General features: G+C 41.4%; 1 protein-coding gene across 1 annotated transcript in view; it reads left to right on the forward strand.

Annotated features, from left to right (window-relative positions):
- Positions 1 to 12,367: 12,367 nt before the first annotated feature.
- The window catches only part of mao (monoamine oxidase), a 63,314-nt gene continuing 53,495 nt past the window's right edge, over positions 12,368 to 22,186 (forward strand). Inside the window, exon 1 of the mRNA XM_031805692.1 lies at positions 12,368 to 12,486. Within this exon, the coding sequence (XP_031661552.1) occupies positions 12,435 to 12,486 (52 nt within the window). The 5' untranslated portion in view covers positions 12,368 to 12,434. The remainder of the gene's footprint in view (positions 12,487 to 22,186) is intronic.

Genomic DNA, 22,186 nt, shown 5'->3' on the forward strand with positions numbered 1-22,186 from the left:
CACACACACATTCACACACAGTGCTGCAGTTCTAATAACAGAAACAACACGCTCACATGTCATCATCAAATATAGAATTCATTTTAGCCCCTCCAGGAATTCTTGGGTTGGAATGTTTCCAGGTGGAGACAACAAGGCACATATGGTATTTTCATAACCCTTCAAATCCTTTTCCTCACAACGGTGATAATCATAACCATTCAAGGTTCAATAAAAATCATACAAAGGAAATTATCATTCATAGCCATATGTTTGTAATTGGATTATGACTTCACATCATTCTGTTCACTGTGATGCTTTCTAGATGGTCCAAGACACAACAGGATCCATTTGGCCAGTCGCTGCAGGGTTGGGTTGTTGGATCCAACATTTTTAGTTTGAATCATGTAGCGCATTTGGACGCAATCAAAGGTCTTTATATTAGACATGAAGATCAAAGGTACTATAGTGGTGAACTATGCCAGGTAAAAAGTGGATGTGGTAAAATGAGTGGATGTGTAGGATGCTCCCTACATTTGGAAATGATTCAGTCCCCTTCCCTTTTTCCACATGTTGTTACGTTACAGCCTTTTTCTAAAATGGATTCATCAAAAATTTCTCATCAATCTATACACAATACCCCATAATGACAAAGCAAAAACTGTTTTTTAGATTTTTTTTAGCAAATTCTTTACTTTTTAAATGTATATATATATATTATTATTATTTTTTAAACAGAAATACCTTATTTACATTAGTATTCAGACCCTTTGCTATGAGACTCAAAATTGAGCTCAGTTGCATCCTGTTTCCATTGATCATCCTTGAGATGTTTCTACAACTTGATTGGAGTCCACCTGTAGTAAATTCAATTGATTGGACATGATTTGGAAAGGCACACACCTGTCTATATAAGGTCCCATAGTTGACAGTTCATGTCAGAGCAAAAACAAAGCCATCAGGTCGAAGGAATTGTCCATAGAGGTCCAAGACTGGATTGTGTTGAGGCACAGATCTGGGGAAGGGTACCAAAAAAGATCTGCAGCATTGAAGGTCCCCAAGAATAGTGGCCTCCATCATTCTTAAATGATAGAAGTTTGGAACCACCAAGACTCTTTCTAGAGCTGGCCACCAGGCCAAACTAAGCAATCGGGGGAGAAGGCCCTTAGTCAGGGAGATGCGCTCACCCTCAAGGGGGGCCTCAGGGGTGTGTGCTTAGTCCCCTCCTGTACTCCCTGTTTACCCACAACTGCATGGCCGCGCAAGACTCCAACACTATCATTAAGTTTGCTGGCGACACAACAGTGCTAGGCAGGATAACCAAAGACAAATGAGACAGCCTATACAGAGGAGGTCAGAGACCTGACAGTGTGGTGCCAGGACAACAACCTCTCACTCAACGTCAGCAAGACAAAGGAGCTGTTCGTGGACTACAGGAAATGGAGGGCCGAGCACGCCCCCATTCACATCGATGAGGCTGTAGTGGAGAGGGTTGAGAGCTTCAAGTTCCTCTGTGTCCACATCACTAAGGTCTAGAATGGTCCACAACACACACACCAACACAGTAAAGAAAATGACATGACAATGCCTCTTCCCCCTCAGGAAGCTGAAAAGATTTGGCCTGATCCTCAAAAAGTTCTATATTGACATATTGACTGGCTGCATCACCGCCTGGTATGGCAACTACTTGGCATCCAACTGCAAGGCGCAACAGAGGATACTGCGTACGGTCTAGTACATCACTAGTTTCGAGTTCCCTGCCATCTAGGACCTCTATACCAGGCGATGTCAGAAGGCCCTATACATTTTCCAAGACTCCAGCCATCCAAATCATAGACTGTTCTTTCTGCTAGCACACGGCAAGTGGTACCGATGCAAGTCTGGAACCGACTGGACCCTGAACATCTTCTACTTCCGAGTCATAAGACCGATAAATAGTTAGTTAAATCGTCAACCAAATAGCTTCCCTCGTTATCTGCGTTGACCCTTTTCGCACAAACTTTTTTTACTCGTAACATACGCTGCTGCTCCTGTTTATTATGTATCCGGCTTTATTCAGTAACTTTATTCATAGTTATATGTACCCCAATTACCTCGTACCCCTGCACATCCACCCATTACTGGTACCCTGTGTATATAACCAAGTTATCGTTACTCATTTTGTATTCATTATAACTTGTATTATTACGTGTTCATTTCTCTCTCTGCATTGTGAAGAACGGCCCGTAGGTAAGCATCTCACTGTTAGGCTACACCTGTTGTTTACGAAGCATGTGACGAATAACATTGATTTGATATACAGTGGATCCATAGGAAGATAACAGGTAGAATGCTGAACGTGAGAGAGAAAATGAATCCAGTGTGTTAATGTTATTAAACTTGAGCAAAATAACCTGCATTTCTATTATTTCTCATTTTTATTTCTTGAGTTACAGAATATAATGGTACAATTCTCTTCATTATAGTAGAGCATCAACCCATCCATCACCATCCATCTGTAGTTAATGAAAATATACAATCATCTTAAATTGTATTTCCAGTATACAGTCAACAAGAAAAACAAGTTACAACCTGCCCTCTATAACCCAGTCCAGAAACAACCCTTTGCCTCTTTATCTTACGTTTCTGTAGCCCTGAAGGAGATATTAGAGGTGTAAGCGATATGACAAAGCTCTCCTAAGTTCATCGGAAGGCTTAGAGTCCCCAAACATATTGCTTATACCTATCTGGTCTTTTCAGAGCTGGTAACACCAAAACTGTATAGGGATATGAGTTATTTTTGGACTGGGTACTTGAATTGAATCCTGTTGTCCAGAGTAAAAGGTATGGTGGGACATCATCGCCCTCTGTTGGACCATTGGAATACGCACAACTGTTGAATAAACTCCACTCTCAAACATTGCCTGCAGTTTTGAGCAACTCTGTCCATGAACTAAATCTAAATCCTCATACAATATTTCTGGATCATTTTCTAACCTTACTATGGTCTCACTGGAATTGATCCCCAACTCTGACAGCTACATTCTATCTCCTCTGTCTTTGCATGTCACAATGGTTTGGTATACTCATACTGCATTTCTACATCAACCCAAACTAAAGACTCGATCTAACTACAGCCAACCCAGCCGTCTACGGCATAAACTATGAGCACCTCTACACATTCTCGGTAAACAGTGATGGCTCACCTGAAAGGCATTAGTATTGTTCTTTTTTACATAATAAATGTCTAATGCGTGATGCATTTATCAAAGCAAATTCATCATTTGCATTCTAATAAACAATGAAAACACCTCGCCAACGGGAGGAACCAAATGATTTCCATGGATTCACCTAGATATATAGTATCTTCATTTGATTATATTCTCACAACAGGAAGATAATTCTGCAGCAACAGGAAATGTGAATTATCGTGTGGATTATAATGAATGGACATTTTTGGAGGGGTTGATACATTTTCTGTTTGGGCAAATCAAGTCTGACATTTTTAAAGTGGGAATGATTCATTTTAGAAGCCTTTTTAAACCTACAAGTTTGAATTTCCTGTTGTCCAGGAAATTTCCTGCAACAACAGGGTGATCAAAATTACGAGGGGGGGGGGGGGTAGCTATATGTGCAGTGCTTGACTTGGACTGAAATACTCACGGACTGAAGTATACATTTTCAGTTCCGGTACTGTTTATACTGTTTTTAGGTGCAGGAACTCCACAATACCTTTGAGACAATATTTTATGAAGGGGTGCAGGAACACAAGCAGTAGAACATTTTAGGTGCTGGACATGAAAAGGCAGAATATGCACAGTTCAGACTGTTCAGAACAAGTTTTTATGAGGGAGGTGAGAAGACAGGCAGGCTACTAGCAAGGCAACTAAAAATGCAGATCACTTCTAAGTAATACCAGCAATTAAGAAGGGCAATAAGCTGGTGACCTCATCCAAAGAGATAAACAGTGTGTTTCAATGTTTTTATGGAGATTTATATACATCCTCCTGTTCAGCGAGCCCCATAGATATGGATACTTTTGGTATAGAATTACCTGTATTATCAGATAGCCAGGTAGAGGACCTGGACTGCACTATAACAGAAGAGGAGGTTAGAAATGACACTTTATCTATGAAAGCAGGGGTATCACCTGATCTGGACGGCCTTCCTGTAGAATATTATAAAAAGTATATTGACATTCCTGAGTTTATAAGGAAGTGCATTGGAGATGTTGTACCCACTATGAATATTAAAACCTACCCTAACCTGAAATTGTGGATAGATGGCGACATTCGCGCAAAACTGAAAGTGCGAAACACTGCATTCAACCATGGAAAGATGACTGGGAATATGGTCAAATATAAACAGTTTAGTTATTCCCTCTGCAAGGCAATCAAACAATCAAAATGTCAGTATTAAGACAAAGTGGAGTCGCAATTCAACGGCTCAGACACAAGACGTATGTGGCAGGGTCTACAGACAATCACGGACTACATAAAGAAAACCAGCCACGTCGTCCGTGACGTCTCGTTTCCAGACAAACTAAACACCTTCTTTGCATGCTTTGAGGATAATACAGTGCCACCAACGCGGCCCGCTACCAAGGACTTCGCCCCCCTCCATCTCCATGGCCGACGTGAGTAAGACATTTAAAAGTGTTAACCCTCGCAAGGCCGCCGGCCCAGACGGCATCCCTAGCCGCGTCCTCAGAGCATGCGCAGATCAGCTGGCTGGTGTGTTTACGGACATATTCAATCTCTCCCTATCCCAGTCTGTTGTCCCCACATGCTTCAAGATAAACCATTGTTCCCATACCCAAGAAGGAAAGATAACTGAACTAAATGACTATTGCCCCGTAGCACTCACTTCTGTCATCATTTGAGAAAATAATCAAGAATCATTTCACCTCCACCTCCACCTGCCACCCTCGACCCACTTCAATTTGCATACCGCCCCAATAGGTCCACAGACGATGCAATCACCATCATACTGCTTACTGCAAACCTCTCACTCAACGTCAAAAAAACTAAGCAGATGATCGTGGACTTCAGGAAACCACAGAGGGAGCACCCCACTATCCACATCAACGGGACATTAGTGGAGAAGGTGTAAAGTTTTAAGTTCCTCTGTGTACACATCACGGACAAACTGAAATGCTCCACCCACACAGACAGTGTGGTGAAGAAGGCGCAACAGCGCCTCTTCAACCTCAGGAGGCTGAAGAAATGTGTCTTGTCACCTAAAACCCTCACAAACTTTTACAGATGCACAAGTAAGAGCATCCTCTCGGGCTGTATCACCGCCTGGTATGGCAGCTGCACCACCCGCAACCGCAGGTCTCTCCAGAGGGTGGTACAGTTTGCCCAACACGTCACCGGGGGCACACTGCCTGCCCACCAGGACACCTACAGCAACCGATGTCACAGGAAGGCCAAAAAGATCATCAAGGACAACAACCACCCGAGCCACTGCCTGTTCACCCTGCTACCATCCAGAAGGTGAGGTCAGTATAAGTGCATCAAAGCTGGGACCGAGAGACTGAAAAACAGCTTCTATCTCAAGGCCATCAGACTGTTAAACAGCCATCACTGACACAGAGAGGTTGCTGCCTACATACAGACTCAAAATCATTGGCCACTTTAATAAATGGATCACTAGTTACTTTAATAACGACGCTTTAATAATGTTTACATATCTTGCATTATCATCTCATATGTACAGTATATACTGTATTCTATTGCATCTGCCTATGCCACTCAGTCATCGCTCATCCATTTATTCTATCCTTTTACTTAGATGTGTGTATATTAGGTAGTTGTGGAATTGTTAGATTACTTGTTAGATATTGCTGCACTGTCAGAACTAGAAGCAAGTATTTTGTTACACTCGCATTAACATCTGCTAACCATGTGTATGTGACCAATACAGTTTTATTTTATTTGACAGTGGTTTACCAGGAGGCATTTAAAAATGGATCCCTTCCGAACACCTTTAATGAGGCTTTGATATCGCCGAGTCCTAAAAAGGATTGAGATTCTACAGAACCTGGGAATTTTAGAACTATCAGCCTCAATGTGGATTGTAAGATTCTTACTAAGAGCCTTGCAATATGCTTAGAGAAGGAACTACCTAATATTATACATATTGACCAAGTAGGATTTATTAAGAACAGGACCTCAACTGATAATATGATGCTGAGAAGGCATTTAATAGAGTAGAGTGGGCTTTTTTCTTTAGAACCCTAGAAAAATGTGGTTTTGGGCCTGACTTTTGTATATGGATAGGGGTCCTCTATTCCAATCCTAAAGCAGCAGTACTTACGATGTCTCCTTTTTTTTGTCTTTCTAGAGGCAGAAGGCAGGGTGGCTCGCTCTCCCCTCTCCTGTTTTCCATAGTTTTAGAGCCTCTTGCAACAATGATAAGAACAGATACAGAAATTAGGGGTGTACACGGAGGACGAAAAAAACAGAAGCTGCTTAAGTATGCAGATGATATTCTACTGCTGGTCTCTGATTCTCTTCAGTCTGTATCATGATTACTTACTTGTATTGAATTATATTCTAGTATGTCAGGTTACAAAATACAATGGGATGAGTCGGAAGCAATGCCAAATAATGCCATATGTACTCCGGAAATATTACCCAATTTAATGTCAAATGGGTTCCTACAGGGATGAAACATTTGTGTATTAAGTTGAGCTCAAATTTGGAGGAAGTGATGGAACAACATTTTTAGCCACTACTAGTCAAGATTAAGACCAATTTAGAAAAATGGGAAAATATAAAGCTTCCTTTATGGGGAAAGATCAACATAATTAAAATGGTTGTGGTCCCATAATTTAAACATATCTCTGCAATGTTACCTATGAATATTCCAGACCGTTATTTTAAACAATATGACAAATCAACTAATAACGTTTTGTGGGAGAGTTCTGTTGATACTCTGTTACAGTCTTACAGGGGAGAGGTCTGTTGATACTCTGTTACAGTCTTACAGGGGAGAGGTCTGTTGATACTCTGTCACAGTCTTACAGGGGAGAGGTCTGTTGAAACTCTGTTACAGTCTTACAGGGGAGAGGTCTGTTGAAACTCTGTTACAGTCTTACAGGGGAGAGGTCTGTTGAAACTCTGTTACAGTCTTACAGGGGAGAGGTCTGTTGATACTCTGTTACAGTCTTACAGGAGATAGGTCTGTTGAAACTCTGTTATATAGTCCTACAGGGGAGAGGTCTGTTGATACTCTGTTATATAGTCCTACAGGGGAGAGGTCTGTTGATACTCTGTTATATAGTCCTACAGGGGAGAGGTCTGTTGATACTCTGTTATATAGTCCTACAGGGGAGAGGTCTGTTGATACTCTGTTATATAGTCCTACAGGGGAGAGGTCTGTTGATACTCTGTTATATAGTCCTACAGGGGAGAGGTCTGTTGATACTCTGTCATATAGTCCTACAGGAGAGAGGTATGTTGATACTCTGTTATATAGTCCTATAGGGGAGAGGTCTGTTGATACTCTGTCACAGTCTTACAGGGGAGAGGTCTGTTGATACTCTGTTATATAGTCCTATAGGGGAGAGTTCTGTTGGTACTCTGATATATAGTCCCACAGGGGAGAGGTCTGTTGATACTCTGTCATATAGTCCTACAGGGGAGAGATCTGTTGATACTCTGTTATATAGTCCTATAGGGGAGAGGTCTGTTGATACTCTGTTATATAGTCCTACAGGGGAGAGGTCTGTTGATACTCTGTTATATAGTCCTATAGGGGAGAGGTCTGTTTATACTCTGTTATATAGTCCTACAGTGGAGAGGTCTGTTGATACTCCATCACAGTCTTACAGGGGAGAGCTCTGTTGATACTCTGTCACAGTCTTACAGGGGAGAGGTCTGTTGATACTCTGTTATATAGTCCTACAGGGGAGAGGTCTGTTGATACTCTGTTATATAGTCCTATAGGGGAGAGGTCTGTTGATACTCTGTTATATAGTCCTACAGGGGAGAGGTCTGTTGATACGCTGTTATATAGTCCTACAGGGGAGAGGTCTGTTGATACTCTGTTATATAGTCCTACAGGGGAGAGGTCTGTTGGTACTCTGTTATATAGTCCTATAGGGGAGAGGTCTGTTGATACTCTGTTATATAGTCCTACAGGGGAGAGGTCTGTTGATACTCTGTTATATAGTCCTACAGGGGAGAGGTCTGTTGATACTCTGTTATATAGTCCTACAGGGGAGAGGTCTGTTGATACTCTGTTATATAGTCCTACAGGGGAGAGGTCTGTTGATACTCTGTTATATAGTCCTACAGGGGAGAGTTTTGTTGATACTCTGTTATATAGTCCTACAGGGGAGAGGTCTGTTGGTACTCTGTTATATAGTCCTACAGGGGAGAGTTGTGTTGATACTCTGTTATATAGTCCTACAGGGGAGAGGTCTGTTGATACTCTGTTATATAGTCTTACAGGGGAGAGGTCTGTCAAACTCCCAACCCAATTTTGTTACACTCAAAAGAAGTGTGGAGAACAGTACACAAGATATGTGGAATTTCACATCTATAACAAGAATACTCATCATTGTGGCACAATCCTAGGCTAAAGACATGAAACAAATCTGTGTACTGGAAACAGTGGCTAATGAAAGGAATTCATACTATAGGTGATCTGTAAAATGAAGATGTTTTAATGTCATACTCAGATTTGGTACACATTTTTTTTACAATTGAGAGAATGTTTGTTAACAGGCTATCAACAAAATCCAGGAAAGGACCCACTAGCTGTGTATTTGGAATTACCCAAACATAAAGCAGCCCTTTTCTACTCAATACTTAATCATCTGCAGAGTAAACACTGTAAACACCTCAGAACAATATGGCAAATTGACCTTAAGTGTGAAATTGAGGATGATACCTGGTTGAAGATCTTGTCCAGCTCAGGGAGAAACCTAAGGGAAGCGAGCAGGAAACTTTATCAATACAAAATATTGGACACCAACAAGGCTGGGGTTGGAAATGCCAAAAAGACACTGGGACATTTTTACACGCAATATGGGAATGTGCATTAGTGCTACCTTTCTAGAAGGATGTTTTCAAATATCTGGAGGAATGGTTTGAGTTAACAATTCCAGTTTCACTGAGAATATGTATCTTGGGCAATAGAACAGAGTTACCTAATGTAACACATGAGAAATTTGCACTGATCAGTGTTGGTATCGTTATAGCAGCTAGAGTAATCGTTATAATTTGGAAGGGTCATGCCACTCCTACTCTGAAACAGTAGATAGAATCAATGTTGGAGGTAGCATAGTATGAACACATGTTTGCTAGGATCACTGGTAGAATTGACAATTCTAGAAGCTGGATACGTTTCTAATACTGGGAGGTGATGACTTATGCTTGTGAACCCATTTACTGTAGTTATGTACTGTAGCTTGTGAGATACTATTTGACTGTGTATGTGTGCTATGTTGGAGGATATGTCTTGATGTCATGCTCAATGTTTTTATGCTGTACAATGTTTTATTTTACATTTTTATTAGTTTGTTTGTCACGAATACCACCGAAGGTGGCTCCCCTTCCTGTTCGGGTGGTGCTCGGCGGTCGTCGTCGCCGCCGGTCTACTGGCTGCCACCGATCCCTTTTTCCTTTTCGTTTGTTTTTGTCTAATTGTTTTCACCTGTTCCTTGTTGGGGTTTGGGATGGGTGTTATTTAAGTTAGTTTAGCACGCTGGTGTTTGTGCGGGCTTATGCTCATTTTACCTTAGTGGTGTTTGTGTACTTTTGGTTTTCGCTGTCCGGTATTTTGGTAACAGTGGTTTTGGGTTTGTTGCGCCTGTGTTTTAGGCTTCACCCATGTTTCTACCTGTTACTGTGCTTGAGGACATTAAAGCGTTTTTTCCCGTCTACCTTCTGCTCTCTGCGTCTAACTCCACACCCATCACTCTCCCGATGTTACATTGTTTGTGAAAAAAAGTACTAACTTTAGTTTTTTTTAAGAATAAAAAAAAAAAAGGTATTGAGTCAATAAGTATTCACCTCCTTTTTTATGGCAACCCTAAATAAGTTCAGGAGTAAAAATGAGCTTAACAAGTCACATAAGTTTCATGGACTCACTCTGTGTGCAATAACAGCATTTAACATGATTTTTGAATGACTAACTCATCTCTGTACCCCACCATACTGGAAGGCAAGGTCCCTCAGTCGAGCAGTGAATGTCAAAGATAGATGCAGCTACAAAGACCAGGGAGGTTTTCCAATGCCTCGCAAAGAAAGGAAACTATTGGTAGATGGGTACAAATACAAAAAAGCAGACATTGAATACCCTTTGAGCATGGTGAAGTTATTAATTACACTTTTGATGGTGTATGAATACACCCAGTCACCACAAAGATACAGGCGTCCTTCCTAACTCAGATGCCGGAGAGGAAGGAAACTGCTCAGTGATTTAACCATGAGGCCAATGGTGACTTTAAAACAGTTACAGAGTTTAATGGCTGTAAAAGAGAAAAATTAGGATGGATCAACAACATTGTAGTTACTACACAATACCAACTTAATTGACAGAGTGAAAACATTCCAAAACATGCATCCTGTTTTCAACAAGGCACTAAAGTAATATTGTAAAAAATGTGGTAAAACAATTAACGTGTTATCCTGAATACAAAGTGTTAACACTGGTTCCAGTGTGTATATGATCCCACTCTTTCAATGTTGATTCTAACACTGGAGAATTTGCTGTGCAGCATGGCACTTTACTAGCTTAAGCCATGTGGGATCTAACTCAGATTATATGATTAACCACAATATACCCATTGTGGATCATATACTACACTGTACTGGACACTCGCTAAGGACACAGATCTCTGCCTACGCACTCTCTATATTCTACACTACACTTCTCTATACTGCACAACATGCTCATTGTTATCCCCCATGAAAGGCTAGTATAGCAGTAGGTCAAGGTCCCCAGACACCTCCACAAGTTACCCAAGAGATCTACAGTCACTGAGGGTCCAGGGCTAGAGAAAGGGCTGGGCCAGGGCTAGAGAAAGGTCTGGGCCAGGGCTAGAGAAAGGGCTGGGCCAGGGCTAGAGAAAGGGATGGGCCAGGGCTAGAGAAAGGGATGGGCCAGGGATGGGCCAGGGCTGGGCCAGGCCTGGGCCAGGGCTAGAGAAAGGGCTGGGCCAGGCCTGGGCCAGGGCTAGAGAAAGGGATGGGCCAGGGCTAGAGAAAGGGCTGGGCCAGGCCTGGGCCAGGGCTAGAGAAAGGGCTGGGCCAGGGCTAGAGAAAGGGATGGGCCAGGGCTGGGCCAGGGCTAGAGAAAGGGCTGGGCAAGAGCTAGAGAAAGGGATGGGCCAGGAATGGGGTAGGGCTAGAGAAAGGGCTGGGCCAGAGCTAGAGAAAGGGATGGGCCAGGGCTAGAGAAAGGGCTGGGCCAGGGCTAGAGAAAGGGATGGGCCAGGGCTAGAGAAAGGGATGGGCCAGGGCTAGAGAAAGGGCTGGGCCAGGGCTAGAGAAAGGGCTGGGCCAGAGCTAGAGAAAGGGATGGGCCAGGGATGGGCCAGAGCTAGAGAAAGGGATGGGCCAGGGATGGGCCAGGGCTAGAGAAAGGGCTGGGCCAGGGCTAGAGAAAGGGCTGGGCCAGGGCTAGAGAAAGGGGCTCAGTTAGCTGGAGGTTGTTTTGGACCCCATGGCAGTGTAAAAGGCTCATAATCAGAGAGTGAAAAGGGCCGTTTATTCCGTGTTTTGATGACCAAATATTTCCACAAGGGGGCAACATAAATGACTAAATCCAAATTGTAAATAGATTTATACGGACAGACTTAGGCCTATATAGCCTATGGTTTACAGTATGAATAACAACTAATAAATGTATCACACGTAACTTAACTTAGCTCATGCTTTGCTATCTAATTGCTATCATGTTCAGTCATGAAGACTAGTCATGACTTTTCCATGCATAATAACTCATATATAATGTTAGCCTTTCTGTAATGACCATTGACCAATGTCTGGTCACAAGTGAAAAACCTTAAACTGACCCTCCATAACTTGATACTGCAACACGTCAACACCTGATACTGTATCATGCATACTGTAACTGTAATCTTGTTTTACAGGATTAGTGGCTACATGTGCAGGATTGCAAAACAACACATTGCTACTAAGCATGCAATCACACTAGCTAATCTCAGTATATAATGTCCAAATTATATACTACAGTAGGTCTAGCCAATTGGAGCAGGTGTCGTTATAGGACAAAGAGCATGTGTGGTCCCTCTCTCACCCCTGACATCAGAATAAAATCATGCAGAGCAGGCTAGGCTGCAACCCGTAGGCGGAGTCGGCTCAAGTGGGCTTGTCTCCCCCGCTTTTAATACAGATGCGATCCTCTGTTCGCCTGGCGTCCAGCACCGAGCGAGGCGAGCGAATCGCAGGCAGCGGACGTACAGAGAGAGAAAGAGAGACCGGCAAAACAACACCATGACAGCACCGAACGCATACGACGTTATTGTGATCGGCGGAGGAATATCAGGTACATGCAATTTAAAGGGAAGCTTCCAAACAATTTACTGCAGTTAGTAAATAGACTGCTGGGAATATTAAAATAGACTGCGAGGGAGGGAATCGATAGGAACTCGGGGTGATATGATATTGTAAGAATAGCAGCCACATCGCTTTATGTAAGTGGCCAACTGTTGCAGCACAAATGTGCAACACTGTAGCCCATAAGTCAGACAATAAATGTGCGCTGTTATTGTAGATGCATATAGCCTACATTGGCAATGATTGAATACGCGTTATTCTTAATCAATACGGACTTACTGTACAGTTTCAGTTCATCTGCGTTTGTTTGCTTGTAAGATAGTCTCTTCCGTGAAGCTGCATCGACTGATAACATGTGGCTTTATAGTAGGAGTGTCCAAATGCAACATGTTGCACCATATTGCTTTAATATCATAACAACAGTGGTTACAATTTAACAACTGGAACATCTTTGTTCCTGCTATTCTTTGCTGTCATGCACTTCATATGATGAACATGCAGTATAGGCTATATGACATTTGACTTCCCGACTTGTGTTGCTGTAGCCTAATTCCCCACATCACAGTCACAAACTTTAAAAGCCTTATTTTACCTTATACAGGGTTGGTAAGTTACTTTCGAAATGTAATCTATTACAGTTACGTGTTACATGTCCAAAATTGTAATCAGTAACATCACTCCCAAACTACGTAACGTAATCGGATGACTTTCAATACGTTTTTGGATTACTTTCCCTTTAAGAGACATAGAATAACACGAAAATGATCCATCAGACGCATTTGGTGTGTTATAGTGGTCTCTGGCCTGTGTTTACACTGGCTCAGGTGGAGCAAATTTAAACTTGACCCTTTTTTCAATGCTGAATTGCATGACATTGAGAACTGAAAGGTGGTTTAAAATGCTTCAAAAGTTTGTAATTTTTATTTTAAATTCTCAGACTTGATTTGCGCTAACAAAAGAAATGCATCAACCCCTATACACATTTTCATTCATTATAATCCATACAATAATGCACATTTCCTTTTGCTTCAGGATACATTTCCTGCTGTGAGAAACTGGTCAAATTAAGATCCTACACCTGTATGCAACACCTGTATGTCATGTCAGCATTTCACACAACTAGCAGTTACAGTTTGCTTGATTTGTCATTGCCTTAGATGTCATTTGTGTTGCTGATCAAGATTTAATCTCATCTCACACATAAGCTGTGTCCTGATTTGAAAGTCTGACTGTGTGATGACTCTAACCCCACATAATGCATATGGCTAGCTGGTGGTGTGGCATTTGCTGTGTGTAAATAGCTGTATGGGTGTAGCCTCATAGAGGGCTGTACAGTCCCAATAAAAATCAAGTCTGCCTTATAAGCATCAATGCTATGAGTAAGCATCCACTTAAATAGGGATTGCATATAGAATACAGTAGCAGCAATATTAGTTATATTTTTGTAGTGGATGTGAGTCAGGCTCACGGTTTCATGATGAGGTACCTGCGACTTTAAAATCACTGCAACTTCAGCCCAACAGGGAATTTTCTCTTGGTAAAATGGTTAAGAAGTTGTTTTCTCTTGTGGGAAAACAGGGTTCAGGTCCTGCCCGTGACATGAATATAATATATATTTTTATTGTCACCTAGGTGCAATGAAATGTGTTGTATTACAGGGTCAGCCATAGTCGATGTGCCTTGTGACCGATTTTTCACATTCTCTATGCAGCTGGAGAAAGTATATCTCCTCCCACATGGAATATGTTGGATTAGAGCATTCAAATATTGTTGCCAATGAAATTGTGGAAAATAATGCTTACTGTATGCTATGGCTGAATCAATGTCTGTAATAATGTGCCCTCCAGTGGAGGCTCCTCAGAGGAGGAAGGAGGAAGGGGTGTTTTACAATAAAACAATTGTTTTATTGTAAAACATTTTAAAAGTTATCCTTTTATTAAGATAAAACTACACTAAATATAATCACATCACCAAATAATTGATTAAAACACACTGTTTTGAAATGAAGGTCTACAGTAGCCTCAACAGCACTCTGTAGGGTAGCAGCATGGTGTAGCCAGAGGACAGCTATCTTCTGTCATCCTCTGGGTACATTGACTTCAATACAAAACGTAGGAGGCTCATGGTTCTCACCCCCTTCCATAGACTTACACAGTAATTACGACAACTTCCAGAGAATGTCCTCCAACCTATCAGAGCTCTTGCAGCTTGAACTGACATGTTGTCCACCCAATCAAAGGATCAGAGAATGAATCTAGTACTGAAAGCATAAGCACTGCAGTGCATGAAATGTGGTGAGTAGTTGAATCAAAGAGAGAGAAAGTTGAACAGTTTTGAACAAATTAATTTATTCCAAAATGATGTAGAAGCAAGAAAAAGCTAGATAGGGGCTCCCGAGAGGCGCAGCGGTCTAAGGCACTGCATCTCAGTGTTAGAGGCGTCACTACAGACCCTTACTGACTGTACACTGTAAAGTTACTGCATGATTGTAGCGGGTGACAACAATGTAGGCTGTGTGTAGCGGTTATGATATGGTTTGGCTTAGAAAGGTGTTTTCGCCTGGTCACAAACAGCTGATGTGTTGTGCATTGAAGTCTACAAGCAAAGGGAAAAGGTGAGAGGAGGAGAGTAGGAATCCAATTTGGCAGCTATGAATGTGAATTATATTTACGCGTGATCAGTGATGTATTCATTCATCCGATTCTGTTGAAAAACGTTTCTTAAACAGAAATAAACGCAACCAAACGGGCATAAACATACCTGAATTTGTCCAATAGAAACTCTTGTTTGCAACTATTGGACTAAGGATTACACACTATATGCAGGCAAGAGTGTGAAAGGCGGTATTGAATGTATCACTGTCTGTCCATGTGTCCCTGTCTGTCACCTCAAATGTTTCTCTCGGCCTGTGTGCACCTATGTTGTAAACTTTCATTCATAGGCTAGGTTGTAGCAACCTCATGATGGGTATAGGGAAAGTGAGAGTATCATGTAGTAGCCTAAACCAATCGCGTGTTACATTTAACTGGGTTAATGGATATGAATGACAGTCATCCAAAATGCTGTAATAGAAATAAGGCCATGTTCATGAAAAAAATGTTGTGTCCTTCCTCAACTGAAACGGCATTAACCGCCACGGTTGCCTTCTATGTCTGAACTCCAGACTTGGCTAGGTTGAACCTATTTTTATTTCTACAGTTTTAGAAGCTGAGTGGCGAGTAATAAATAGTTAGTAAACTCTTTTATTTTTGGAGACAGAACAAGAGGTGTCAAATGTCTTGTTTGAGGAAGTGTTACACAGGGCTATTACAGCTTTCGACAATTGGAACCTGTGTTTAACCCGAGTTTGGGGTAACATTGATTGAGGCCAGTCAGTGCTGGCAGACAGTCAATAAAGAGCTCAACTACTAATAGGACAGACCATGTTAAATATCTGGATTAAAACCAGCTGATCAGCTGCTACGCCAATGTTCCTGTTAGTGAATCACATGTCGTTTCAAATCCAGTGTAATCATATGTCCATAGCCTAATGTATCAGTTACGCGGTTAAATGTAGTTTCAGAGAGGTATTTTGGCCTGTCTGTGAATGACTATGATTAATAAATGAGAATTCCGCAGAGAGGGTTCCGCAGAGAGGGTTCAGTAGAGGGCTCCATAGAGAGGGTTCAGTAGAGGGCTCCATAGAGAGGGTTCAGTAGAGGGCTCCATAGAGAGGGTTCAGTAGAGGGCTCCATAGAGAGGGTTCAGTAGAGGGCTCCATAGAGAGGGCTCCATAGAGAGGGTTCAGTAGAGGGCTCCATAGAGAGGGTTGTCTCAGGGTTGAATTGAAGTTGAATAGAGTTTTCATCACTTGATGTTGAATTTATTTATTTTATTTTGTATTGAACCTTTATTTAACTAAGCAAGTCAGCTAAGAACAAATTCTTATTTCCAATGACGGCCTACCCTGGCCACACCCTAATCCAGACGATGCTGGGCCAATTGTACGCCGCCCTATGGGACTCCCAATCACGGCTGATTGTGATACAGCCTGGAAAACATACATAGCATTAAGATATTGCCTGCAAACCCAAACCTTATAGGTAAACTCAGCATTGTCTTAAGCATATCCACCACCTCTGCAATATAAATTCAACAATAGACAGAATAATAGAGAAAATTATTCTGCGATAGCGAAATACATATTTCTTAATTACTCCTTTGTATTTATAAAAGTATGTCTCTGCAGGTTTACATATGAATCATAGTGTGTCACACTTTGCTCCTCTCTCTTTCTTTCTCTTGTTCTCTTTCTTTCTCTCTCTCTCTCTCTCTCTCTCTCTCTCTCTCTCTCTCTCTCTCTCTCTCTCTCTCTCCTACAGTTACACTAGGACAAGGTTGAAATATCTCTGTTTGTCTGTGCTGTTGCCCTTTAGAAGGTGACAATGAGGCCCACTTATTACAATCACTGTCTCTAGTCAAAGTGCTTCTCCTTAAGTACCGAGCAGTGGAGAGCTGTGTTCTCTTCTGGCTGAAAATTGTCCTCTGCAATTCACCATGCAGCCACCAGCCCCTTGGCCCCCAGGGGCGCTAGCAGCAGCACTGGATAGGTGAGGTGAAATGTGTTGTTTTACAGGGTCGTAGTAGTACGGTACCCCTGGAGCAAATTAGGGTTAAGTGCCTTGTTCAAGGGCACATCGTCATATTTGCACCTTGCACCTCAGGTATTTGAACAAGCAACATTTTGGTTTCTGACCCAATACTCTAACCACTAGGCTACCTGTCGCCTGGAAGAACCTTTTGGGTTGCCACACAGGCGGAACCTTTCCAGTTCAAAAGGGCTCATCAAGGAACCCCCCCAAAAATGGTCTCAGAAGAACCCCTGTGATGGGAGGGATTCACATGTTTACCTTTTTGATCATATATTGTAGAGGGGGCAGCCTATCAGACCGGAGACATGGCTATCAGACAGTTATTTCTGCCTTTAGCATACATTTAATTCCTGTTCATCATGTTAAGTTCATACACTACAAATCGTTTTATTATTCTAATAATTACAGAGCAGCAAGAGGAATAAAGTAGTAACTATTCCAACTTTGGGATATGCATAGGCTCTTGAAGAGCTCAGACACCTCTGTTAGCCTCATTGTAGCTACAAAACTGTCAGTGTTCAACCTCAATGTTGATACATTGAAACATTGAAGGTTCCTCGAAGAACCCCTCAACTAACTGAATGTGCAAATATGAACCATTGACTAGCAATGGTTCCCTGAGGAACTCCAGGGGTTCCTTGAGGATCTCTAGGGTTCATCACTAATTCTGAGAGTGTAGAGAACATTTAACAGAGACTGTTACCAAACCAGAGAGAGAGACATTTATAGTGTTGATGCTGGTGTTAAATTAACTCTGTAGGTGTTAAATTAACACTCATTGGTGTAAAATAACCCCGGTGTTGGTGTTAGTAACCAGTGTTAAACCAAAACTACACTCATCATTATCATATTTCCCAGCATGCTTTATTGCAGGTTGATTTTTAGAATTGTTTTTGATTTACAAGTCAATATTATAATATGCAATTAATAACATCATTATTTAAATACAATAACAAAGTGGTAACTATTGAAACATTGGGATACACATAGGCACTTGAGGAACTCAACTTGTATACACCACATGAAGCTACAAAAGTGTCAGTGCTCAACCGTAACATTTGTTGACAATACAACAAAACAGATTAACCGGAGTGACGTCTACTCTCATGGGTGGCCAAAAATAACTATCGGAAAGCCAAGCCCCTACTAAAAACCATGCCTCCAGGTCATTAACCTAACTAAGTGACCCAACTGGCTGGGTCAGAAATAACCTGTTTGTTCTGTCCACTATTAACTAGTGATGGAGAAAGAGAGCTTTCTGAAGCATTGGGACTTTCCAGACAATTGTGTCAAATAGGTTAATTACTCAAGGATTTGATCAACAGTGTACACTAGTGGCACCTGCTGGTGAAAATAATTTAGACCAGCCAAATTATTATAGACGATGTCCCACACGCCATAGCCTTTTTTGTCTTCTACTGAAACCAATACCAAATCAAAAAGTTGGTTGTTTGACTAAATGAAGCTTCGGATGTCATTGATCACATGCTTCTGATAAAGTAATACAGGTATCGGCACAATGCTTTGACATACACTGCTTAACGATTTGGAAGCAGGCTTGGTTTGACTGGGCTGTTGACTGAGGGCCAGATATTTATAGAAAGCAGCTGGATTCCCCTTCTCCTGAACCTTTCCCCTGGAACATTGGTGTAAAAGTTAAGTGGCTGTGTAATTGCATCACGCTCAATAGAAATTCTGGGTCAAGACTCAGTAGATGTTTCCAAAGGCCTTCAGCCAGCCAACTCCAGCTTGCCTTTTGTATTAGTGTTAGCGGAGGCAGAGAGCCCTGCAGTCAATGTGTTGTGGAACACAAGATAAAACAGCTGTGGGTTAGGATTATCTACAGTATTGTAGCTACAGTACTGTTTATGCAAAGGATTTTGCAGAACATGTTCAGGGGCTTCAGGGCGTATAGAAGGGATCATCAACTAGATTCAGCTGCGGGACGATTTTTTTCTTGAGCAGCTGGTCGGGGGGCCGGAACATAATTACAAATCATTTGTAGACTGCAAATTGACCGCAAGAAGCCCAAACATATAATATTTGACTAAAACATAATTTCAAATCTTGCTGACATTTCTATACGATCACGTGTCTCTCTATTATGTGTGGAAATACTTGAGAACAGATTTCCTGAATTAAAATCACTTGGAGCTGATTTCCTGGTGTTACAGTCTTTCATAAAAATGAAAACTTAAATATGTAAAGACCAACTTAATTCAAAGCAAATCAAATCAAATTACATTTTATTTGTCACATGTGAATACAACATCCACGACTCGGTGAAGCATAAAATATTACAGTTTTTAATGTCCCGTTGGTAGGATATACTTTCTTTCAGTTCGTCCCATTTATTTTCTGTCAATTGAACGTTAGCTAGCAGAACGGAGGGCAAGGGCAGGTTAGCCACTCGTCGCCTGGTCCTCACACTGAATCATCGTTTCCTTCTCCAGGGAATCACAGGGATCAGGGCCTGGTCTTGTGTCAACAGTATATCCCTCGTGTCTGACTCATTGAAGAATACAGCTTATCATAAAATACTCCAATCCCAGTTCTGATGTTTAGAAGCTCTTTTCAGTCATAGGAGACGGTAGCAGCAACATTATGTACAAAACAAGTTACGAACAACGCCAAAAAACAAACAAAATAGCATGATTGGTTGAGGGCCAATAAGACGGCAGCCCTACCCACCGGCGCCATCATGAACTTAGTGCTTGTCTTATGTCTATAAATATGGGTGTGGTACACTTCCTGGAGATTATAAGCGCAGGCTCTATGTGTTTTATACCTACCTACTAAAGAATGTGCGTTTGATCACACTTGACTACCTCTCTAAAGAGGGCACAGTGTTCTGTGTGCCGGTATACAGTCATTTCAGGTGTTCTCATCACTCTGACAAACATCAGAGAGAGAGAGAGAGATAGAGAGCTATTCAAATCCATAGCTGCCATTATTTCCAGGGTGAGAGAGACACAGCTGAAGCCTCGAAGAAACATCGCAAACATTAATATGTAGCAGGTAAATAAAGTAGAGCACATACACTACCGATATATCTAATGATATAAGTTAATTGATAGCTTTTCTTGCTTGCACAGCTGGAAAGACAGAGGGAATATTATAGATAGGGTGGTTGATGAGTCCACACTGACATATGAGCTCTTTGTTGTTATATAACGGGATGTTAGATAATGGCAGTCAAGCTGTGGGAGAGGTTCAAGAGTACTGCAGGGACTCTAATACTAAGATGATTCATTGTGATTAATTGATAGATTGATTGATTGATCTGATCGATGATCAAATCATGCACCTCTGGCAGGGGAAAAAGTACACCAATACATCAAGGACCAAACACAGTAAGGTTGAATCCTTTTCCCCGGTTTAGTTTAGTTTATTAGGATCCCCATTAGCTACCACACATGCAGCAGCTACTCTTCCTGGTGTCCACATAAAACATACAAATACATGATAAACAAAAAGTACAAAACGGTTATAGACAAGAACAACATATGATATTACGTTAAATTCAAAATAAAACATTAAATAAGAGTTATATATTGGAAAGACCAAGAGACAACAAAAATACAATCTACACACTATTCATACAGCAGATATTTTATCTTTGAAGGGTTCTTCCTAGAACTCTCTGAACAGTTCTGTCAGCCTTATTATCCTTTAAAATTATTACCTCAAAGCCAAAACGCAGTAACTACTCGGTAACTCGTTTTTTTTTTGCTAATCAGCCAAATATTTTGCAGGTAGATAAGTGATAATGCACTGATATATATCAACCATGGCCTTTGCATATCAACCATGACCACTGATTTGACCTATGACCCCTAAAATACAGATTCTGCACTCTGCCTTTGTATGACCTTAAACAACTATATTGGTAATGCAAAGGCAAAGTGCAGTATCTTCAATCTAAATGTGTTTATCCAACTTTCTTGTTGGTTTTCTGTTTTATGTGTGAGTTCTAACTACATTTCAACTGTATTTACTGATTATGTGTAGTTATATTTTCATGTTTTTAATGTTGTATTGTAGTAACCCTCAAGCATTTTTTTCAACCATAAGGTAAGGACTATTTCATCAAGCAGAATGTTTATACTTAAAACTTTGTGCAGTTTCTACAATGTATGTCAGGTTGTGCGCTACTGGTATAGAAGTCAGGTGCAGGAGAGCAGAGAGTTAGTGATCAGGTGCACACTTTATTTGGCAGAAGCAACAACAGACGGAGGCAATTGTGTCAAAAAACCTCCAGCCAATGACAAAAGTGAAAAGCGTGACAACAGTCACAATGAAGCAAATGTTTAACAATTAAACATAATTTGTGTTTAACACGGTACCCGGGGAAAACCCAGCCGGGCGCGTCACACAAAACACGTAACAAAACAATCCCACACAAAGACATGGGGGGGAACAGAGGGTATATATATGTAGTGTGATTAGGGAATGTAAACCAGGTGTGCGGGGAAACAAGACTAAACAAATGGAAAATGAAAGGTGGAGCGGCGATGGCTAGAAGGCCGGTGACGTCGACCGCCGAACGCCGCCCGAACAAGGAGAGGAGCCGACTTCGGTTGAAGTGATAAATGTCTTCATCCAACTTTCTTGTGTTTTTTTCTTATTTGACATTGTATGGCCATTGTTTTTACTTAGGTGGTCATAGGTCAAATCAGTGGTCATGGTTGATATGCATAGACATTTACTTAATAGTAAGATAATACATTATCACGTGTCTACAACATATTTGGATGGAGAGCCAATCAACTTTAAAGCCATTTTTCTCCGTTTCACTGTTTGCGAGGTTACTGCTCTTTTGCCTCTTTGTATGGCAAAGCGGGTAACTGCTGTCACAACAAGGTGGATCAAAGCCAAAGTGCAGTAACTTCAGTTATTGCTGTTTGCCTCAGTTTTTACTTGGATTTTGTAGTTAATGCAAATTTCAAACTCCATTTTGTCTGAAACGGAACATAATTGAACCAGTACACTTTGTCAACTGATTTCAGTTTTAACTCAATTTCTACCAAAAGTGTAGTTACTGCGTTTTGCCTTTGT

Source organism: Oncorhynchus kisutch, linkage group LG26, assembly GCF_002021735.2.
Source record: "Oncorhynchus kisutch isolate 150728-3 linkage group LG26, Okis_V2, whole genome shotgun sequence".
Lineage (NCBI taxonomy): Eukaryota > Metazoa > Chordata > Actinopteri > Salmoniformes > Salmonidae > Oncorhynchus > Oncorhynchus kisutch.